The sequence below is a fragment of the Leuciscus leuciscus genome (assembly GCF_965113295.1).
Source record: "Leuciscus leuciscus genome assembly, chromosome: 5".
In the NCBI taxonomy this organism is placed as follows: Eukaryota; Metazoa; Chordata; class Actinopteri; order Cypriniformes; family Leuciscidae; genus Leuciscus; species Leuciscus leuciscus.
This window is the reverse complement of record NC_138729.1, coordinates 11,400,907-11,421,150: the sequence shown is the minus strand read 5'-3', so window position 1 is coordinate 11,421,150 and position 20,244 is coordinate 11,400,907. Positions and strand designations below refer to the sequence as shown.

At 37.8% G+C, this 20,244-nt stretch overlaps 2 protein-coding genes across 10 annotated transcripts in view; one reads left to right on the top strand and one right to left on the bottom strand.

Moving 5' to 3' along the window:
- The first annotated feature begins 1,211 nt into the window (after positions 1-1,211).
- On the top strand, positions 1,212-8,356 carry LOC309498683 (uncharacterized protein). The gene is made up of 2 exons (XM_082169536.1): positions 1,212-1,365; positions 2,308-8,356. Exon 2 carries the CDS (start codon positions 2,317-2,319, stop codon positions 2,641-2,643), a length of 327 nt encoding a protein of 108 aa, XP_082025662.1. The 5' UTR covers positions 1,212-1,365; positions 2,308-2,316; the 3' UTR covers positions 2,644-8,356.
- The window catches only part of pisd (phosphatidylserine decarboxylase), a 38,590-nt gene continuing 25,761 nt past the window's right edge, over positions 7,416-20,244 (bottom strand). For all 9 annotated transcript variants that reach the window (XM_082169530.1, XM_082169528.1, XM_082169533.1 and 6 more), the window contains 5 exons: positions 14,255-14,491; positions 13,643-13,781; positions 11,618-11,767; positions 11,212-11,372; positions 7,416-8,766 (listed from right to left, as the gene is read on the bottom strand). In XM_082169530.1, the coding sequence (XP_082025656.1) occupies positions 8,542-8,766; positions 11,212-11,372; positions 11,618-11,767; positions 13,643-13,781; positions 14,255-14,491 (912 nt within the window). In that variant the 3' untranslated portion in view covers positions 7,416-8,541. The remainder of the gene's footprint in view (positions 8,767-11,211; positions 11,373-11,617; positions 11,768-13,642; positions 13,782-14,254; positions 14,492-20,244) is intronic.

Sequence of the window (20,244 nt, the reverse complement as noted above, 5' to 3'; positions counted from 1 at the left end):
CCTTAAAACTTCCAGCTGTGAAATTTTTAATTCGCTAGTCAACTACGTCCACATTTTCGGGCCTGAAAAATATGTGTTGGAACCAGTATGTGTGCATTGATATTGTGTTCTGTCATTGAACGCCCTATGACGACATTCCATCAGGACAATCTTGGGTTGCAAAGCACAACCTGGTCAAAGAATAACTACAAGCATTTGCATTGTGATCAAACAGGAAATCATGGCTAAAGAGAAACTACAGACAAAATGAATTCCTTGAAGCTATGCGAGTGTTTGTAGTTGACAAATACATTTTTGTTTTTCAGCATTAAGATTTCAGATTAAAATTAAAACATATAGTAGGTCCGTAAAATTTTGGACACGTCAGAGAAACTTAGAAATAAATATCTTACAGCCATTGCATTAGATATCACACCAAACCAAGTAGCATCTGCAACCAAACGACATTGGACGTTCTCACAAAACTAACATCAGAGCCATTTTTCACAATGGTTTTTTTTCAACAGCTATGTCAGTGATTTCACACAGGTGTCCTAGCAGAGTAACCACAGGTGTACTTTATCTCATTAACTATGAACATGATCCACTGATTTTTGACAACTACAGGGTAACTTACATTGGTTTTGTCTTCATTTTGAAACCTAACTAATTTATTTTTGTGAACAAAGCTTCATAAAATAAATACCATTTGATTTGACATTTTGTTATCAAATGTTTATATAAAACATGTACCATAGCAAATACATTTATGTTGAAATCTATCAAACAATTACATATTGTATACTTCATCTAATATTATACAATCCTGGGAACAAAAAAAAAAAAGAAACAGTACTTAAAATGTCAATTCTGCTAATATTTAACAGAGTTAAAACAAGGTTGTGGACAAGAGGTGTACTCTGGTGCCTAGCAATGTAATGTTTGCAGAAAGGATAACCAACCATCTTACACAACAGCATAGACTGATTAGAATATTAGCTTCAGGACAAATAGTTTTCATTACATCAAAAGTATAGGCTATTTCATTTGATCATTTCTTAAAACATATGGTCTAACTATAACAATAGTGAATTCAATATTAACATTCCTGAACTGACTTTCAGCCTCCTCCCCCATCAAACACACGCACCTACACCTGATGGTTTCAGCTGAGCTTGAATACCCACGGGTGGGGTTACATACACACTGCCATGTTTAAACAAGACTCACGGTCAGCTGGATAGCCTCCTCCTCCTTTTCTCTCCAACCTGGTGGTTCAGGTTTGTCTCACCTTATTTCGGAAGCACGGAAGATCAGGAGTCAGCAGGAACAGCGTGCAGCTGGGAAAACTGATTCCCACCAAACAAAAAACTCAGGCCTCTGCCGGTAAGCAGTTTATCCGTATTTCTGTATCAGTGGTCACGAGCACAGGACAAGTACATTGTGATTTGTTTTTTACAAGTAAGAGAGAGGTTTATGAATCTAGGAATGATTTGGTGAAAAATAAATAGCCTAGCTAAAAGAGTCTTGTGATGTCTTAACCAAACAAAGAGCTTATGACATAATTTTATAACTAAGCAATACAATGTACATACGTTACCTTTTCTTAACAAACCTATCACAATATCGTGTTGTTTTCCGCACGGCAGTTTTAAACCAACAGTATGATTGCAAATGTGATATGATTTTATACAACAGTTAAATAAACAATAAGTTGAAGTCAATAACTTACATTTTAGTCACAATTTTGCCAGTAACATTTTCCGAAGTCCAAACCAAGCCGACCGCACGATCAACCGTTATGCTACGTCTAAAGTCAGAGCAAAACCCAGAGTAACGTTCGTGATGGAATCAGTGTGTTTGAATGAATCGGTTGAGTGAATGATTCAATGTCTCATTCTGAAAGGCTGAATTCAGATTAATATAATACCATAGTATTAATCCTCTTAATCTCTCTCGGAACACATATGAAGATGTTTTTAATAAAATCTGAGCAATTTCTGTTCCTCCATTGACTGCTACGCAAGTTTGACTCTTCAAAAAGTTCATAAAGAGATTTTTAAAACGTAATGAATTGAGCGGTTTAGTTCAAATTTTCTGAAGAGACTTGATCCCTTTATGATGAACTGTTTGAATTTAGGCTCTTATTCACATATAAACATTAATTAGTGCACACATCAGATCTGGTTAACAGAAGCTCAAGGTGTGTTGTATGCTAATATAGTTAGTGGGAATAGGTCTTATAATGTGTTTTAAAATGTCTTGTCAGGCAGTCTCCTATTTGCAATGCATAAACCTTGATTATTCATTTTTGCCCTTCTTCTCCAGCCTGACACCATGAATATCTCACTTGAGAACCCCTATGGTGATGTCACCATCCCTCGTGCCAAGTTGCGGGATCAGGGTGACTCCAGCACCATCATTATGAACCCAATGGCCTTAGAGAGCGCCTATAACAACCGTAAGTCCGCCTCAAACCCCTACAGCAGCTTCAAAACTCCAGGGGAGATCAACACCTCAGGTGTTCCGGTTTACGGAGAGGCCAGGAACGGCAGCCAGAACCCCCCTCCTTACAACAACCAGCCAGGATACACGGTGAAGGAAAGCGAGGAGCAGGTGGGACGCTGCTACGCCTGTTGCTGCCGCTGCCGGAGGAGGAAGTAGGACCAGATGAGATGCCCTGTGGGTTAACAGTTTGGAACCATCATTCAGCCTCCCAAATTTTGTCAAATGCCATATAGCTCTAAAATGACTGGATTTTAGGGCGCCTTAGCTATTACATAACCCTGGAGATCATACTATGGTTTGGACAAAACAAGAGCTGACCTTCTGTGACTGCACCGAAACCTGTTATGTTAAATATTTACTTTTGGATTACTATGTCAAACAGTGCTTTGTTCAATTGGCACAGTTAAGTTTGGCTGGATTACTCTTTTTGGACCACTTTGAAGTAGCCTTACCTATGTGTGCCTCGTACAATGGCATGCTGAGATGCTTCCCTTCATTCTTGTCACCCAATTGTTCTCGTACACTTACTCACTTAAAACTAAGTTTTTTGAAAAATTTTGTTAATGGAGTGTTTCTTTAAATTCTAATGACACTGAACTGGTGTACACAGAGGTGAGGCTCTCTTCACAGTATGTCCTGGTGGGCTTCTCCAAGTTTTCATTTGGTTTTTGAGCCACACCCTGACGTTCCGTCAGACACCGGTCAGTGAAACTTGAGGAAGAACTCTCATTCTTTTTCTAAAGAATATACAAAAGGACAGTGTCATCTCTTCCTGCACAAGGAGTGTTGTGGCATCCGAGTTTCTATTGAACAAGCTTTTCTGGTTGCTGTAGACATACTGCTGACGCATTGTGTCTATTGGTAAAGCTGCCAAAGAGACTGTTGAGTGTAAGATAAAACATTTATAGTATATTATTTTATCATAAGCAATATTATAGTTACTTTTAATTTAATACAATGGGGCAGGGACTTTTTTTTTTTTTTTTTTGGCCATAAGACTGTGAGCCTGACTACCAAAATATGCCAACCAAGATGTTTTGGATGTCTGTATTATGTGTTAGGCACAATGATCAATATATTTTTTGATACATAAAATCACTTTTGTCTCCATAAACAATTGTCTTTTTACTTAAGAACCTACTCGCTGCTTCTAACAAGGTGATTCAGTCAGTCTTCGTGATGACAAATTCTTTCTAGCTCAGTAAAGGCAGTATATACGCGGATGAACCGGTTTGGGATGCTGTGGCCTTAGAGCAAGTTCCTGGAACAACAGATGTATAGTCACGCGGAGTCAAGAACAGCCGGTTTACAGGTGTGATTTAAAGATACTTTAGATGTTACCTGGAATCTGCAGCACAGCACACACTGTGCATTGGGTTATTATTACTGTCCACTATTGATATACAACATAGTTCATTTAGATTTCTTTAGGTTTATTTTCAGCATAGTGCCAGAGTTCAGAGAAAGTCAACCCAAATTTTGCAAAGAAAGTTTAGGAGAGAATTTTGAAACATTTCATTCTGAAGGAAAATATGGATTCAGAGGGAAACACTCAATGTAAAAGTTAAAAACAGGTAACATGCTGGTTAATTGGTTCTGGTGACTTTATCTTTTTATATATGTATATATTTGCTTGCTATCAAACTGTTCCCCTAAAAAACACACACACACACACACACACACACACACACACACACACACACACACACACACACACACACACACACACACACACACACACACACACACACACACACACACACACACACACACACACACACACACACACACACACACACACACACACACACACACACACACACACACACACACACACACACACACACACACACACACACACACACACACACACACAGCATTGGGTGCAATTCATTACTATTAATTTGTATGTAATTTAATTAGTTATCTTCTGATGTAATTGCATTAAAGGGATAGTTCACCAAAAATGAAAATTGTCATCATTTATTTACCCTTAAGTTGTTTCAAACCTGTATGACTTTCTTCTGTTGAAAACAAAATAAGATATTTTGAAGAATGTTGGTAGTCACCCCATTGACCATAGTAGAAAAAAAATTGTCAATGGCAACCGTTAACTGTCTGGTAACCAACATTCTTTAAAATATCTTCTGTGTTCAACAAACTCATACAAGTTTGGAACAACTTGACGGGAAGTAAATGATGACAATTTTCATTTTTGGGTGAACTATACCTTTAAATACTGCATAGATAGACTATACAATTCTATTTAAAACAATAGTGGACTTAACATCAAAATTAAATGTCTAATGTTAAAATCTATGTTTTAATGTAACCTTCTCCCTTTAAATACTTTGGTCATTTTAAGAATAATGTATGCAATTTTATATTATTTATTTGAAAGAATTAAAGTGTTTCATGCCTATGCTTGTAACTGGTTGATGTTGATATGGGATTTAGAAAGCAATTAGTAATAAGTTATGCAATACTTTTTAGAGAAAATAATTACAACAGTAATCTTATTAAACTGTTGAAGATGTGATTAGTAGCTAGTCATTAATTATATTTTTAGAGTAGCTTAACCAACACCGTACACGCATGATTAATCCCTTTGTAAAACTCATGATAATACGTACAGTGCAATTTCATAAATTAAGTCGGGATCTCATTCAGACAGCTTTCAGTATATAAGTATGTCATAGTCATGTGTAAGCTTATGTAAAATGGCAATGCATTTCTGTATTAAAATTAATTTTCCTAAAATTTTTAATTTTGCAACTTATAAAGCGATACAAATTTATTCAATTTACATATTAAAACTAGTGTATGAATTGGCAAATGTAAATTATATAATTGAATTTTCATTTTGCACCAAACGTTGCACAAATTTAGATTCAGAAATGCATTGCCATTTTACATATTGCAGTGTCATTTTGCATATTACATCTCAAATTGGAATTTGCTACCCATAAGCTTCCATATTTCAGAAGCTTTGTTGAATTTTTGTCCTTTTTTGTTGTTGGCAGTGGTGGTTACTATCAAGTCAATTTTATTGAAAGAGCAGTTGGTTACATGTACTAAATTTGGTATTTTGGCTGAAATTATGGTTATGGTGATTTTTCGTAAGGCTAGTTGTCACTATACCAGACAGGTTAAAATTACGGTAAATATAACGCAGCTGTTATGATAGCGTGTGTATGTGAACGATTAAGGGGAACATATACCTAACAACGACAAACGTGCTTAGTTCTTAAGAGATGAATGTAAATAATTAATTATTTGGTTCTCACATATATAAACTTTAGTTGCACACTTCAATTAGCGCCAGTAGGGGGAGTGCGCTTATTTAAAATACAACCCTCAGAAACATACATGCAGAAGGCAAGTTAAAAGAAGGCAGTTTTCTCTGCTGAAACTACACATGATGCGTACAGAAAAACGCATGGTTGCCAGCCATGACGCCACTGCGGCATATATGTTGTTCTCATTATAAATCTATTTTTATTTGCATAATTATTATACACATAACCCTGTTACCCTATATAACTTGAGAGATAATATGTAGGCCTAATGTAGCCTATGTACTTTTCCCCCACAGTGGAACAGTTAAATTATTAAAACAATTAAATAACCATACCCATTTTGATGATGGGAAGAAATAAAGATAATATAATATAATATTAAAAAAAAAATGTTTGTCAACTACTGTATTTACTTGAGAAGGTAGCTAAGGATGCAAGTTGTGTCACTGCAGTGGAATGGGCAATTGCTGGTAATATTAATAGTAAAATGATAGTAACTTTAGCCTAACTAAATGTTTGCTTACTCGGTTTATTTTTTTCTGAAGGTCATAGTAACGTTCAAGGCTTATTGAAACAGGCGTGTCATCGTCCGCGTGAGTGTGTTGCTCTGACTGTGATTGGAGGATGGAGAAGAAACGAGAAGCTTCTAGAAGTGAACAGGCGGGTGCGCCGGGAGGGGTCGCGCGGGCCGTCCTGACTTCTGCTGTACTGCAGTCACTGTAGGGGTGCTCGATTCCGGGTCCTGACTCCCACCGTAGGAGTCGTCGATGGAATTAATTCCCGGAATCGACATGGGTCGGCACTCGGCAATACCTTTATTAAAACAATTTAGAGATAACATTACCTTGAAATTATGTCACGATAGTTTCCTAGTGGTTTCCAGTAATGCCTAATTTTAAAGAGGCAAAACCGGAAAAGTCACGAGGAAAAGCCTTGACCGAACTCTTTTTGAAGTCACTACTGCACTGGGGTGCTTTGTGTGCTTGTAGGTTGTAAGATGTCCTGACAAGGTAGTTGACAAATAACGTAGACATTTTGTTTGACCACAAGCAGAAAATATTAGGTTAAATACTGCATGAATCGTGTAATTCATTACATTAGTCATGTGGGTAAGTTAATAGCTTAATTTTTAAGAGTACGAATATTCCATGCAATCTTTCAATTGATCAATTGACAATCAGTCTTTTTAATGAATAATTATAAAAATGCCCTTTAAATAATTTAATGAACTAAACATTACACTGCTTGATAGCGCTCCTGTACATCTTAATCCATATTCCACTGAGACTTTGTTCATTATTAATAAGCATTACGTAATGATGAATGACTTTCCTCAAATACCATGGTCAGATTTCTCCCCATGTATAAATATAAAACTTTCCTGAGAAGCTTATTGTACTAATCCACCCTAAACAGTGTTAACATTCCACTTCTTGTTTTGCCTTTAACAGTTATGAAAACTGCCAAATACTTCACAAATTATTGAAGAAAAAAAAAAAAAAATATATATCAGTGAAGCCAGCACTCACGAGTTCCTGATCAAGAAGCAGCAACTCTTATGAAAAAGCATTGTGGTCAAAACGTGACCCAATGATGGTATCAAATGATTATTCCAATATCACAACAACAAACTTTTTATATAATCTTCAAAATTTATTATTGACATGTTTCTTGCACTTGGAACTAGTTTGGAACTAGTTTGTAGTTAATGTCTATGTTACATGAATTGTATTAATAAGACTTTTCTTTAAAATAATTTCCACAACAAGCTGTGCTTGGTGCACAGAAAAGCCCAGTGTTTGGTTTTCAAAACATTCAAAGCAAAATTTCCAGAGTCCTCTCCCTAATCTTCATACAGGCGTGGTCTAGAAGATTAAGGGAGTCTGGAGGGTCTTTATCCTTAGTTTAGGGTGTAGAGTCTGTTGAATTTATTAGGTGCTGGTTAATCAAACAAAGAAAAGTCCAAGAACACAAGCCATAAGATCACAAGAACTCGGATTCATATCAAAAGGGCAAAAAAACGTGTGTTAGTAAAAAATATATCTTGCGTTTTGGCACTAATCAAGTTGAGACAGCAAAATACTTTACATTAATCTCCCAACTAATCGCTAGACCAACCAGAAAAGGCATAATTCAACGCCAGAGAACAACGGCAGTGATTATTGTCACATGTCTTTTCCAAAACTTTCTTAGCGAGTAAATGTGGCCACGATTTTACTGTCAAAATGGCTTGCACCTTGGTGAAGAGCAAAAGTTGGACGGTTTTAAAGATGAGTGTCTGATAAAAATGAAGGAACCAAATAACGATGGTCTCTCATACATTCCCAAGGCTCGCAAAGTTAGCTGTGGAAATCTTCAAACCCTTCACACAGGTCGACTCCAGCCGAAGGCAATATGGGCGAACACAGAAAAACAAAACGACTATTTTACTAAAAACAAAATAGAAAAATAATTTAGAGCCCAAAAAAACTGGATGGCATTTCATGGTAAACAAATATTTTACAACATGATGGTCTAAGCATTGCCTTAAAAGTATTTTACAACAACAACAAAAAAATCCTAACAAAATGACTGGGAGAACCCAATGGCAATAATGCAACAGTGGTGGTTGTGTGAGTACATATGAACACACATGTATCTCAGTTTAAACAGAGTACATCTCTGCAAATGTGAGTGTATTAGTTTTTGAGACCCTGAATGCATCTACACACAGATTAGCGTGTCCATCAGCAGATTCTGAACCCCCTCGTCTGCGTTACATCGTCCCGAGAGGTTCTCCAAAACGGATCTTCTGGCCTGCTTGCAAATTAAAGGTAAAATTTCGTGGAGCTTCGAATAACAGTACAATAGTGGAGCCCAAATTGAACTCGCCCAGGTGCTCTCCTTTTCTCATGCTCACGCCTTCCTGGTTGTTGTTTGTTACGTAGCTGAAATCGTTGTAAGTTCCTTTGTTGTACCGAGGGTTGTTGGTACGGAGCTCCTAAAGAGAAAAAGCAGCTTGTTAATGTCGATGCACTAAAACAGAATTGGCACAAGCCTTTTAAAAGCCCAACTTATAACAGATGGGAATCCTCCCTTTTCATTTTAATATGAATAAAATCCAAATCCATTAGATTTAGCAAAAACATGCAATTTAAGAAATGCATCAGGGTCACAGCTCAATCCTGCTAGTGAAATACCACTTATCAAGTCAGGATACAACAAACAGGTGCTACTGCCATCTACTCATCTCACCCATTAACCCACATTTTTACTGCTACCGTCTAGTGGTCTGAATGCGGCCCATTACGAATGAGGCCAAATCCACTCTTAGCAGTGTAGCTCAATATTCTGCTAATGCTGAAAAACCACAAGTGCTTTTACAGAAAATACATCATACGCCAACAAGAGTGATGCTGTGGCTATACAGCAATTAAACAATATAGGTCCCGAAATAATGAACAAACTGGTGACAATTTCAAACAATATCATCTCAAACATTCGAAACGGCTTTGTACTCGTTTAAACTGGCAGGTGTCTCTTAACCCACTAACCCAAGCACTTGTCAACGCAGGTATCGTTTTTTTAATTAAAAAAATATATATATATTTTCAATTTAGCTTTAATTTATTTTTACTTCACTCGTAGTAATTTTAGTTCTTTAACTTTTTTTTTTTATATCAGTTAGTTGCCAAAGCAACATTTCAAATGATCATTTAAGTTTTTCCATCTAATATTTAGGCTATATTTTACTTCAGCTTTATAACAAAACAAAAAATTATTGTTAATTGAAATAATGAACAATAACACTGCTATGGTGTTAGCAGCATCGTAAAAGCCTGTCCAAGAAGTTTCATTTAAAGCATATTTTGTGAACAACATCTCAGCGCTGCTGGACTAATCGCCAGCTGTGAGCAATGTTCCTGAATTTATGCAGTATCCACAGGTTCATCTCTAAGGTGTTGAGGAGAGGGCTGAAGAACCATCTTTTGGTGATTTTTTATGGTGTGCTACTTACTCCTGGGAGCCTGCCAGACCCGACAGATGACTGCTTTAAAAATAGTTGCAGTACAAAAATGGCTCAACAAGCAGCTGGATGCCATGAACTAGATGTTGCACAACCACAATACATCTAATCTAACAGCTATGACCTTATGAACCAAGATGAATCATGAACTTAGCCCATGCACTCTGGATATACTGAAGCGCAACTTTCAGTCGTTGTTCTCTCTTCAGTCTATATTGGTGTCTTTCTTAGTAGGAATTAACATGCCTTTTATTATAGGAAACTATTTGTTAAATATCAGCACCAGTAGTCTAGGTGTTAGATTTTAGTATCAGTTTCACCAGTCTGCTATGATACGCTTGACCAGTCAAATACCATCTTGCCTCAGTAGGAAATGCTCCTTAGCAAACTTTTAGATATAATGTTGTCGACTGCAAAGAATCGTTAACATGGAGGTTTGTCCGTCGCAGCGTTCTCTCCATGTTTGTAGTCAACATTTCAAACTGGCTGACTATGATGACTATATTGTTCATTTACTAGGGGTGTAACGGAACATGTATACATCCCAAACCATACGGTACGGACGTCACGGTTCGGTGCATGCAGTAACAAGACTGAATATAATAATTTACGCTCTGTTGTTAATTGTAACCTTTAATACTATAGTAATGTGTAAGGGCTCCCTACATAGTTACAGCATTAACCAAGATGGATTTCTTTTATCCTTAAGAAAATTAATAATTGAAACTTAAGTTTTCTCCCCGCTGCTGTACCGAACCTTGACTTTAAAACAGTTACGTATTGAACCGTCATGTTTGTGTCCCGTTACACCTTTATCATTTACATGATACTACCACCATTGTAACAATACAAAGTGAGTTGAAAATTGCCGGTTACACTATGACATTGACAAGTCGTTCAGATCACCCACGACTAGTTATTAATGAGAATGTCATTTTGCACATCCTCTGTCGTAAAACTCAAATCTTATTTTCACTGCTGCATATTTAAACTTAGACATTAGTCTAAATATCAAATTTTATGTTCTATGAAAAAAAGTCATACACATGTTTCACATATATGTGAAACAACAAAGGGTAAGCAAATAATTAAAGATTTTTCACCCTGTAGCCTACTGTATCATACTTGTGTATATTTGATACAGATATTTCTCTAAAAGGACTTTAAATTATCAACATGATCAAAACTTCGCTGAAAAACATCTTTAATCTACTACATGCCTTTTTTCCTTGTGTATGAGCATATTCTCCTATACCATACTATATGATAAGATTTTTTTTTAAATGTTTATGTCAGGCTTTTTAGGGTTCATTTTCAGGTGGTACTATTGCTTTAAACTCTCATTCGTCTACAGGAGCTAAATAAGAGCAATGTGGGTATATTAATCTGAGCTATGAACTTGTTACCAATCGTTCTAACCTTGTCAAAATAGATGCGTATAGATCCCACATTTGTCGCTCCTACAGCTGTGAGTGAAAAGAAGCCGTGCGTCCACTCCCCACTCAAGACCACCCGCTCATTATGGCAGAAAAGTTCCTTGATCCATCGTGCAACTCCTGGGTTCACCGACATCAGAGAACCTATGATACAAACATGCATATCAGACCACAAGCCATGCAACCAGGCACTGATGGTATCGCACTGCTCAGTCGCATTCAGATTAGAAAAGACGCTTATAACTTAAGCAGTTAAGACCTAAAGTCCATGTTGATTAATCTTTTTAACAACAAATCATATTTTCAGAAAGCAAAGAATAATAAGAGAGAGACAGAGAGAGAGAGAGAGAGAGAGAGAGAGAGAGAGATAAAGCGATAAAGCCGCTGACCTGGGAAGTGCCGTCTGTGTGCCACCCTCCAGTCTGTGGGCGAGTGGAAGCAGTGGTAGTCACCTGGAGCCAGATAAACTACACAGTGAAACAACTCATTCCCCTCCGTAGTGACCAGGGCATCCTGGAATGTGCCAGGGTCATCCTCATCTGAACAGGACAAGAAAAATAAAACAGAAATGATTCAATTGTTCAATAGTTGTCAGGAAATAAAATATATTAGTGTGTTTATATCACATGGTCTATAAGCTTAGCATGATGTTCTTTGTTGGTCGGATCAGATTTTAGGCTTAGAGCTTTCAATATTCATTTCAATCTATAATTTTCCTCCGATTTTAGAGATGCACTACAGAACAAAAGATTGGGGTCAGTTGTATATGTATATATTTTTTTTTTTAGAAAAGAATTATGCAAGGGCACATTAAATTGATCAAAGGTGGCAGTAAAGAAATTTATAATGTTACAAAAGGTTTCCATTTCAAATACTGTTCTTTTGAAATTTCTATTCATCCTGAAAAACCATATTAGAATGATTTCTGAAGGATCATGTGACACTGAAGACTGGAGTAATTGAAAGTTGCCATCACAGGAATAAATTATATTTCAAAATATATTAAAATAGAAAACGGGTATTTTAAATCGTTGTAATGTTAATTGTAATAATGTACCCTTGGTGAGCAGAAAATACTTCTGTCAAAAACACACACAAAAAAAATATTTAAATCTTATCAACCCCACACTTTTGAACCATAGTGTGGATTATGGCTAGTTAAAAGGCTCAACAAGCTTTTTTTAATAAGGTTTTGATATTTTATAAAATTACTAGCAAAATTGTATGAGGCATCAGACAACCATACAGTGATGCAGAAATTCACAATACGAACTGTGGAGCAAAACATCTCAAAATGTATACCAAATTTTAAAATGACGAAAGAAAGAATAAAACACTTTCCATTCAAACTGCTGTTGTCTTATGGTACAATAATGTACAATTCAGCCCTCATTTATTGTTGCTTTCACATGTCAACACATGGCAAGTCTTTCTTCAATGCCATCTCTGTTATATGAGCTTTCACTAATAAGGGAACTAAACCGGATCCCGGACTGAAAGCGGATGGGATCAGAGCTGCTTTGCCACTGTTGCGGCAATCAGTACACGTCTTATTTTCTGCTGAATGTGCATGTAAATTGATTTTGAGTGAGTGACACTACTTGCTGCAATTGTGATTCTTTCCTTATGTCTGCTATAGACTGTGCGATTTCAGCAATCCTATAAGATCATTACAAATGACACTGTGTGACATGGATTTAATAAACTTGGGTGCGACATGTATTTAGACTGAACGATGACACCCATTGAATCATAGGCTACAACGCAAGTTAGCATCGAAGAAATAAACGTCATCAGCATGCGCTAGTGGTAAACAAATGGAGCAAGATGAATCACACTTTGGCAATTGTGGTTTTTATGTGCGCTGAAAAAAAAGACGAAGTGAAAGAGAAATATGGACGCGGCCATGGCTAGGGAAAAGAGGCCAACTTGGCATGCCAATTTTGCAAATGGAGCTTGAGGCAAGTAGTTTCAAGTTTTAGCGCCACGTCACATTGATCAATGTGCCATTTCATGTTGCATTTTTATTGGCTAGTCAGTAGACGTAGGTCATAGCAGAAAACACGCTGTGAGATGATCATGCTAAATTTCTGAGTCAGAAAATTATCGCAAGCTATCTTTGGCCGCAAGAGCGTGACAACGACCGTCTTTGAACCTCTATCACTGTATGATGTAGGACCACCGTTTAGGAGCCAAGACCACAGAAATCACCACGATTGGTCACCTTTCGTCTGGGACAGCCCAAAATCATACAATGTGTACTGGGCATAAGCCATGTTTACAATCTAAAAATGATTTGGTTGCTCAGAAAACCTTGAATCCAAATTTTCTAGTGTTAACAAGATCCAAAATCAAAGGACTTTTGACCTAGTAGGATATGTTTCTGGATCAATGACAAATTTATTGAGACTTACTTCTGTTAGCTGTTAAACTCTCTGTCCAGGTGCGCGGCCCGAGGAACGTTTCCAGGGAGTAGGTCACTCCCTTCACCTGCTCTACCTCACAGTTCTTCACACGCCCAAAATGAAGGATCTTGCCATCAGCCGGACTGATCTGTCGAGCGAATGGTCATTCATTGTTAATATATTGTATGTTTAATATTTATTCATACTGTATTAAAAACTGACATGATTAGCTGGAAATAAACTTTAGATTAAGCATGCAATTATTTCAGACCGCGTAACAAACATAGGCAACAGGAAATGTAACATTCCAGGGCTATATATATATATATATATATACACACACACACTTTCAGTAAAATATTTAAATCTACTAAGGTTTCCTGCTATACTGCCAGCAATGTAGCTCCTTTTTAAAATGAAATTTCATATTCTTAATTTTTTTTTAAAAACTATACAAAAACATACAATGTTTAAATCCTTTATTGGTTAAAGCCAATATTAACTTGCAGGTCACCGAACCTAAACTATCAAACAGAGCGTGAAATGAAAATTCAATGCGCATGAAAGTGTAGAAAAAGAGGCATTCTTTGAATTTCCATTCAGTTACAAACCCAGACTTACCACGCAGTGCGAGTTGCACACTGGCCGGACCTGAGGTTTCAGTTTGCGCCTAAAAAACTCGCCCAGGTTTCTGTAGTGCTGTAAATCCTCCACGGCCGCTTCCTTCATGTTGACTCCAAAAGTCCATATATACAATCTGAAGATGGGTTTCCGTAACCAAGTGGGCAGGTCCACCTGGTTCAAGCGACCCCAGGCTCTGGAGAGCAGTCGTGTGGGTATGGACTTGTAGATTGTAACCTACACCAAAGAGACACAGGATTTGGAGACATGCTCGAGTATCTTTATAAAACACAACAACAAACGTTCACAGAGAGGAACGCGAGCACACTTAAAGTGCCCCTATTATGCTTTTTAAAATATTACCTTTCATGCAGGGTGTAATATAGATGTTTGTGAATGTTAAAGGTCTGCAAAGTGCACGACAAATAAAGTCATTGTATTCTAAAAGAAAGAATCGATTCTGAACTGCTGAAACGAGTCATCATATGACAAACCTACGTAGGTTTGTAACAAATTTGCATAATTCCAGCCTATGGTGCTCATTGGATGCCCGCAAAGACATCTACTTTGACCCGCCCTCAAACACTATAGTTGTATTTGAGGCCTGAAAGAGTTTAGTTTGCATTGTCGTCATGACAAGACGACGCTGTTTTCTGCGATGTGAAAGCAAATCCTTTTTTTCACGAGGACTCTGGCTCAAACTAGTACGGTAAAACTAACACCATCATTATGGTTCATATCACTGTGTATGCAAGTGCTGAGGAAGCCTCCGGAGGTGAAATACAGATGTAATGTGCGTTTCGTTTCAGACCAAATTTGTTAAACCAATCCCAACAGACTAAAGGCCAATTTATACTTCTGCGTCGGGTGCGCGTAGAAGGTACGGCGTAGCATACCGGTACGCATTGACGTGTACCATATGTCGTACCCTGGCGCGCACATCCTCAAAAATGTAACTACGCGTAGCGGCGACGCGGACCGCAAGATCTGTGATTGGTCGGCTGGATAGCATCGCGTTTCCTCCTACGCATTTCCAGAATGATCTTCTGCACTCTGCACCGCCCGCCCGCCATTTTTAAATTCCGAAGATCAGTGAAGAGCCATGGAAATAGACCAAGTGACCGAGAGATTGCTTGAAGAAGTGCGGAAATACAGCCATCTGTATGACTCCTTCAGTCGCCATTGCTCGTAGAAACCCAAACTCAAAACAGCCGCGAGGAATGTAAACACAGTGGAACATTAAAACCCACCCGCGCCAACTAGCGTTTCGGCGGTGTAACTGCAGAGCAACACAGACATTCGCAGAAGTATAAATGCTCACGACGGCGTCGCCTACGTGCGTAGCCTACGACGTACACTACGGCGTACACTCGACGCAGAAGTATAAATTGGCCTTAAGCCATCTGACCAATCAGAGCAGACTAAGCTCTTGTAAAGGAGGGGTTTAAAGAGACTGGATCCTTGATTGAACCATTTCAGACACTGAGAAAAGAGGTGATGCTGCAATGTATATTAAGAGAAAATTTAAGTGTTTTTTGACCTTGAATGCATGTAAACCTGTTGTAGGAGACCTTTAAAACAAAATTAGAAACCTTTAAAGGGACATTGTGTAGGAATTTCTCCCATCTAGTGGTGAAATTGTATTTTGCATTCAAACGAATAATGCTCTCCAGCGCCTCACTTTTTCAAATGCGCGTTGCATCTACGGTAGCCCTTATGTACCTAAAAGCTATGACAGGATGTCTTATAATAGCACTTCGAGTTTTTCTTCGGGTGAATATGTTTGTTATTTAAAACAAACTGAAACTTGAAACAACGAAAAAAAGAATGTTATAGTATGAACTACTGACTGTCAAAAACATTAACTATGGTAATTAGTAGTAATGCCTTCTTTACTCGTTATATTTTTTTGAAGTATGTGCATTGTTAGATATCATCATCATCAGAGCCTTCTCTAACGTTACTTTACTCAATAGCTGCTATTCATCAAAGAGCCTGTTTAACTTTTAACTATAAATGTTCGACTGTCTATATAATAAAGTACACAACCAAGCAATGAAAAAAAAGCTTGTAATTAAGACTGTAACATTGACTTACCTGTCGAGAAGAAAGCAGGCAACTTCAGGGTCTCTTTTGAAAGCTTTCTCCTGCATTAGCTATCCTGACAGGAAACGTGACCGGAGATTACAAAAACAAGGGTTACGTAACCCTTGTTTTTGTAATCTCCGGTCACGTTTCCTTTTACGATCTATTTTGGACTTTTTCGACGACGAGGACTCCTTATCCTGTGACTCATATGTATGTATGAATGAACGGTGTATAAATAACCGTGCAGTGCAGCCTTTTAAACTTGCCGCGGCAGTGACAACAAGCGCCTCTCACTGCTCTGCTCCTCCGCTTCTGCTGGCTTCAGTCACGTGACGCTGGCTCTGAACGAAACGCGTTGGCCTAGTACTTTTTGTCCCTCTCTGCTATTATAGTTTTTCAAGATGGCGGAACTACATGGAAGCCTCCTTGGACTTACCCGTCCCATGTATATAAAGATAATAAATTCTTCGTTTACGAGGATTAGTCTGAACATTGGCATAGGTATTTGTACACCATTGAGGGCATATTTATGAATAAAAATATAGATTTTAGATAATAAAATACCTAAAAAGCTACACATTGTCCCTTTAAAATAGCATAATAGAGGCACTTTAATGATCGCCACTGTGCTTCTTCATACATCATTTGACAACAGATGCTTTATTATCAGAAGTCAAATATCAAGTAGGAATATCCCATATCTGATTTTGAATGGAAAATATTTGTAATGAACCAAAATTTTGGCAACTGAAAATATTCCTATCACATAATTTGACCTTTTCATGACAAGGCATGGTTAGTTCAGAAAGCAAAATGGTGCGACTCCCCCCAAATAATGATATTTATGAATAATAAAAATGCTTTTTACCTTGTAATATACATTTTAAAAATGATTTTGACGATAATGATACGTATGTGTGTACACTCAATTTTAATGCAGGTGAGCATCTTAGTGTTTTAAAACCTGTTGTATAAAGTCGAGCAGCTGCATGTGGCAGTGCACCACGTGCTCCAGTGTTTGGATTCTTAGAGTGTTTAGATCAGTGTATCTCACTGATCATTATTGATGTGGGCAAGAAGTGATCCTAGATCAGTGCTACAGATAGTACAGAGGCTGATGTATGACAGGAGCTGGCCTGGGTGTTCAGTGTAAGTGGATTACTGTAGTTAGCTTCAATCCCAGCTGACAGACAGGAAGCTAAATGCGGACTCTTGGAGTCTTTCAGGGTGTTGGGTAGATGATAGTTATAGGTTTAACAAGCAGGAAGTTAAGGATGAGCAATGTTGCCTGACCTAGAAAAGGCTCTTTATCCACAAAGTGTGTCATTTTACTTTCTCACATTTTGAAACAGAAAATAAATATTATGCCAAGATTGATACGTTTATAGTAAGCTCTTCCAAAAATTAACAATCAATTACTTTTTAAAATAAAAAGAATTCAAATTACGAACTCATGGTGTGTTCAAGTCCTCCTGGGAAGTTCATATTTACGAGTTGGGAAGTGGTGTTCATTACGTCAGGTGCGTTTAAGTCACTTTCGATGGAGCAAGGTCATGGCGGTGTACATTCTCTTAATTAACTACACAAAACTATGAACAAAGAATGTGCATCAGGTGTGTTTGCTTAATGCATTTAATTAATTTAGGAAGCCAATGTAAACTTTATTGGTACATAATAGATTATATTGTATATTACAATGCTATCATATTTTGTGCAGGCACTTTGTCAGGCATTTTTATTTACAACAAAATACGCTAATGTCACTGCTAAATAACTAAGTATTGTGGAGTACAGATCGGGACTCAAACGAAATCCCGAGCTTCCCACTGGTTTTTACAACTTTGTGGATGCGTTCATGTACATTCAACTCATAAATATGATCAAGTCAAGTCAAGTCAAGTCAAGTCATCTTCATTTATATAGCGCTTTTAACAATGTAGATTGTTCCAAAGCGGCTTTACATTGATAATAGGAAATTCAAGTAACAGAGATTGTTTTGGCTTTATAGCAGCTCTAGAATAAAGTTATTGTCCAGCTAAAGTTGGACCGATCATTAGTTATTAACTTAGGGGCCGCTAACACGACACCGTTTTAACAGAAAACTCTTAAGTTCTTTCTGCGCAAACTTTCAAAAACGCAAACCTGTGAGAACGCTGATGGCGTGCACATGTGTATTACGAGTTCAGTCTATAGGTATGCGTGTTTGAATATATGCGCGCAGGCGTGTAGTCCTTCCCTACAAACCAACCCTCAACAAACTACTTGTCTGGCCTTAAAATGTATAATACAGAATTTTGAATCGCTTCCGCATAGCCACGCGAACCAGAATTATCCCGACAATGCTTTATCTGTAGAGAGGTAAAGGGAGGGGAGGGAGGCCTTCACAGGGGAGAGACTAGTTGACACTTCAGGACTGCGTTGTCGTCGCGTCCAGGCGCAGGACCTTCATCATGATCTTACCAACATGACTTAAACGCACCATTATATCCTAGAATATAAAATTGTATATATGAGCTGGGCCATAAAACGGAATCTGTACACCATTGTCGGTAACGATATAAATATTTTTCGATATAGCACTCGATTTTTTCATAAAAATGTGCGCGCCTCGCCCGTAGCGCATCGCTGGCGACCACCACAACGTTGCCCAGCATGAAATGGCAAACGTAATGAAAGCGGAACGAAACCACGCTACTCATTATTTATCAGTTTGGAGCATCAGTCAGTGAAGCGCGAGCCGATCTTGATCAAGTGACACTAGGCGCGATTCCATTACAGATTTGCGCAAAACTTTTGCATTTTTTTTCTAAATGTCGACAAAAAACTATTGCGAAATGACGCCGTTTCCATTAACTGGTGTTATGCGACTAAAACTTCATTTTTTCCTCTCGCCATAAGTCATTCCAAAAATCATGGCAACGGACATTGGTAGGTTTATGTATATCCCAGCCACTGCACTGGCCATTATTATTAATCGAAGTGTATGAGTGTTATCCAATCATTAATGGTAAGGAAAGACCCTTATACTTGAGCGGCACATATGAGGTGTTTCTGGGTGTTTCTCCCTCATATCTGCTTCAAGGTCTTGATTGTGGCATTTCTTTGAGGTTTAGAATCCAGTATTCCTGTAATTCTTTTGTCTTCTATGAATTTAATAAAGAACTCTGTCTCGTATTCTGTCCAAACACACCGCGTCATCTAGGCTACGTCAGGTGACCTATAAATGCGCAAAAACTGTTTCCATTGCAGTTTTGCGAAATATTTATTTTTCGAATTGCCTGAAAAACCACCTCATGCGAGCGTAAAAACTTTTTTGCGAAAAATGGGACATAAAGAGGATATTTTTGTTTACATTTTATTTTAGTTTTTGACTGCTAAAACTAATATAATTTGTTGTTTGCCTTAATAATGTGGGGGATCAAGTGATTTAAAATCAAACTCTTCTACTTGTCTTTAAAAAAAATAAAAAATGTATATATACATTATGGGCTGGGCCATAAAACGGTATTGGTATTTATTGACGGTACACCATTGTTGGTAACAGTATAAAAATTCTCTCGATATAGCGCTCGATATTTTCATTAAAATGCGCGTCTCTCGCCTGTATTTCTCTGTAACTTCTTGTCTGCCTCTGGAGATATGGTATATGGTATGGTGCTTCTGAGCATCAGCATGGGCTGACTGGCAATTTTCTCGTGGGAACTGAACAATAGTGGTGTCAGAACCACCGTGGCACGGTGCCCTCGACCGGGTCTAGAGACAAAGTGTTCCTCAGTTCAGAGCTGCACCATGGGACAATGGCTCTTTTCACATTCAGTCCCAATGGAGCTCAGCGGGTCCATATGCAAGTAGCCATCTGCTGATAGCAGCAGCTCTTTCTGCTGACCTTGCATCAGTTTTGA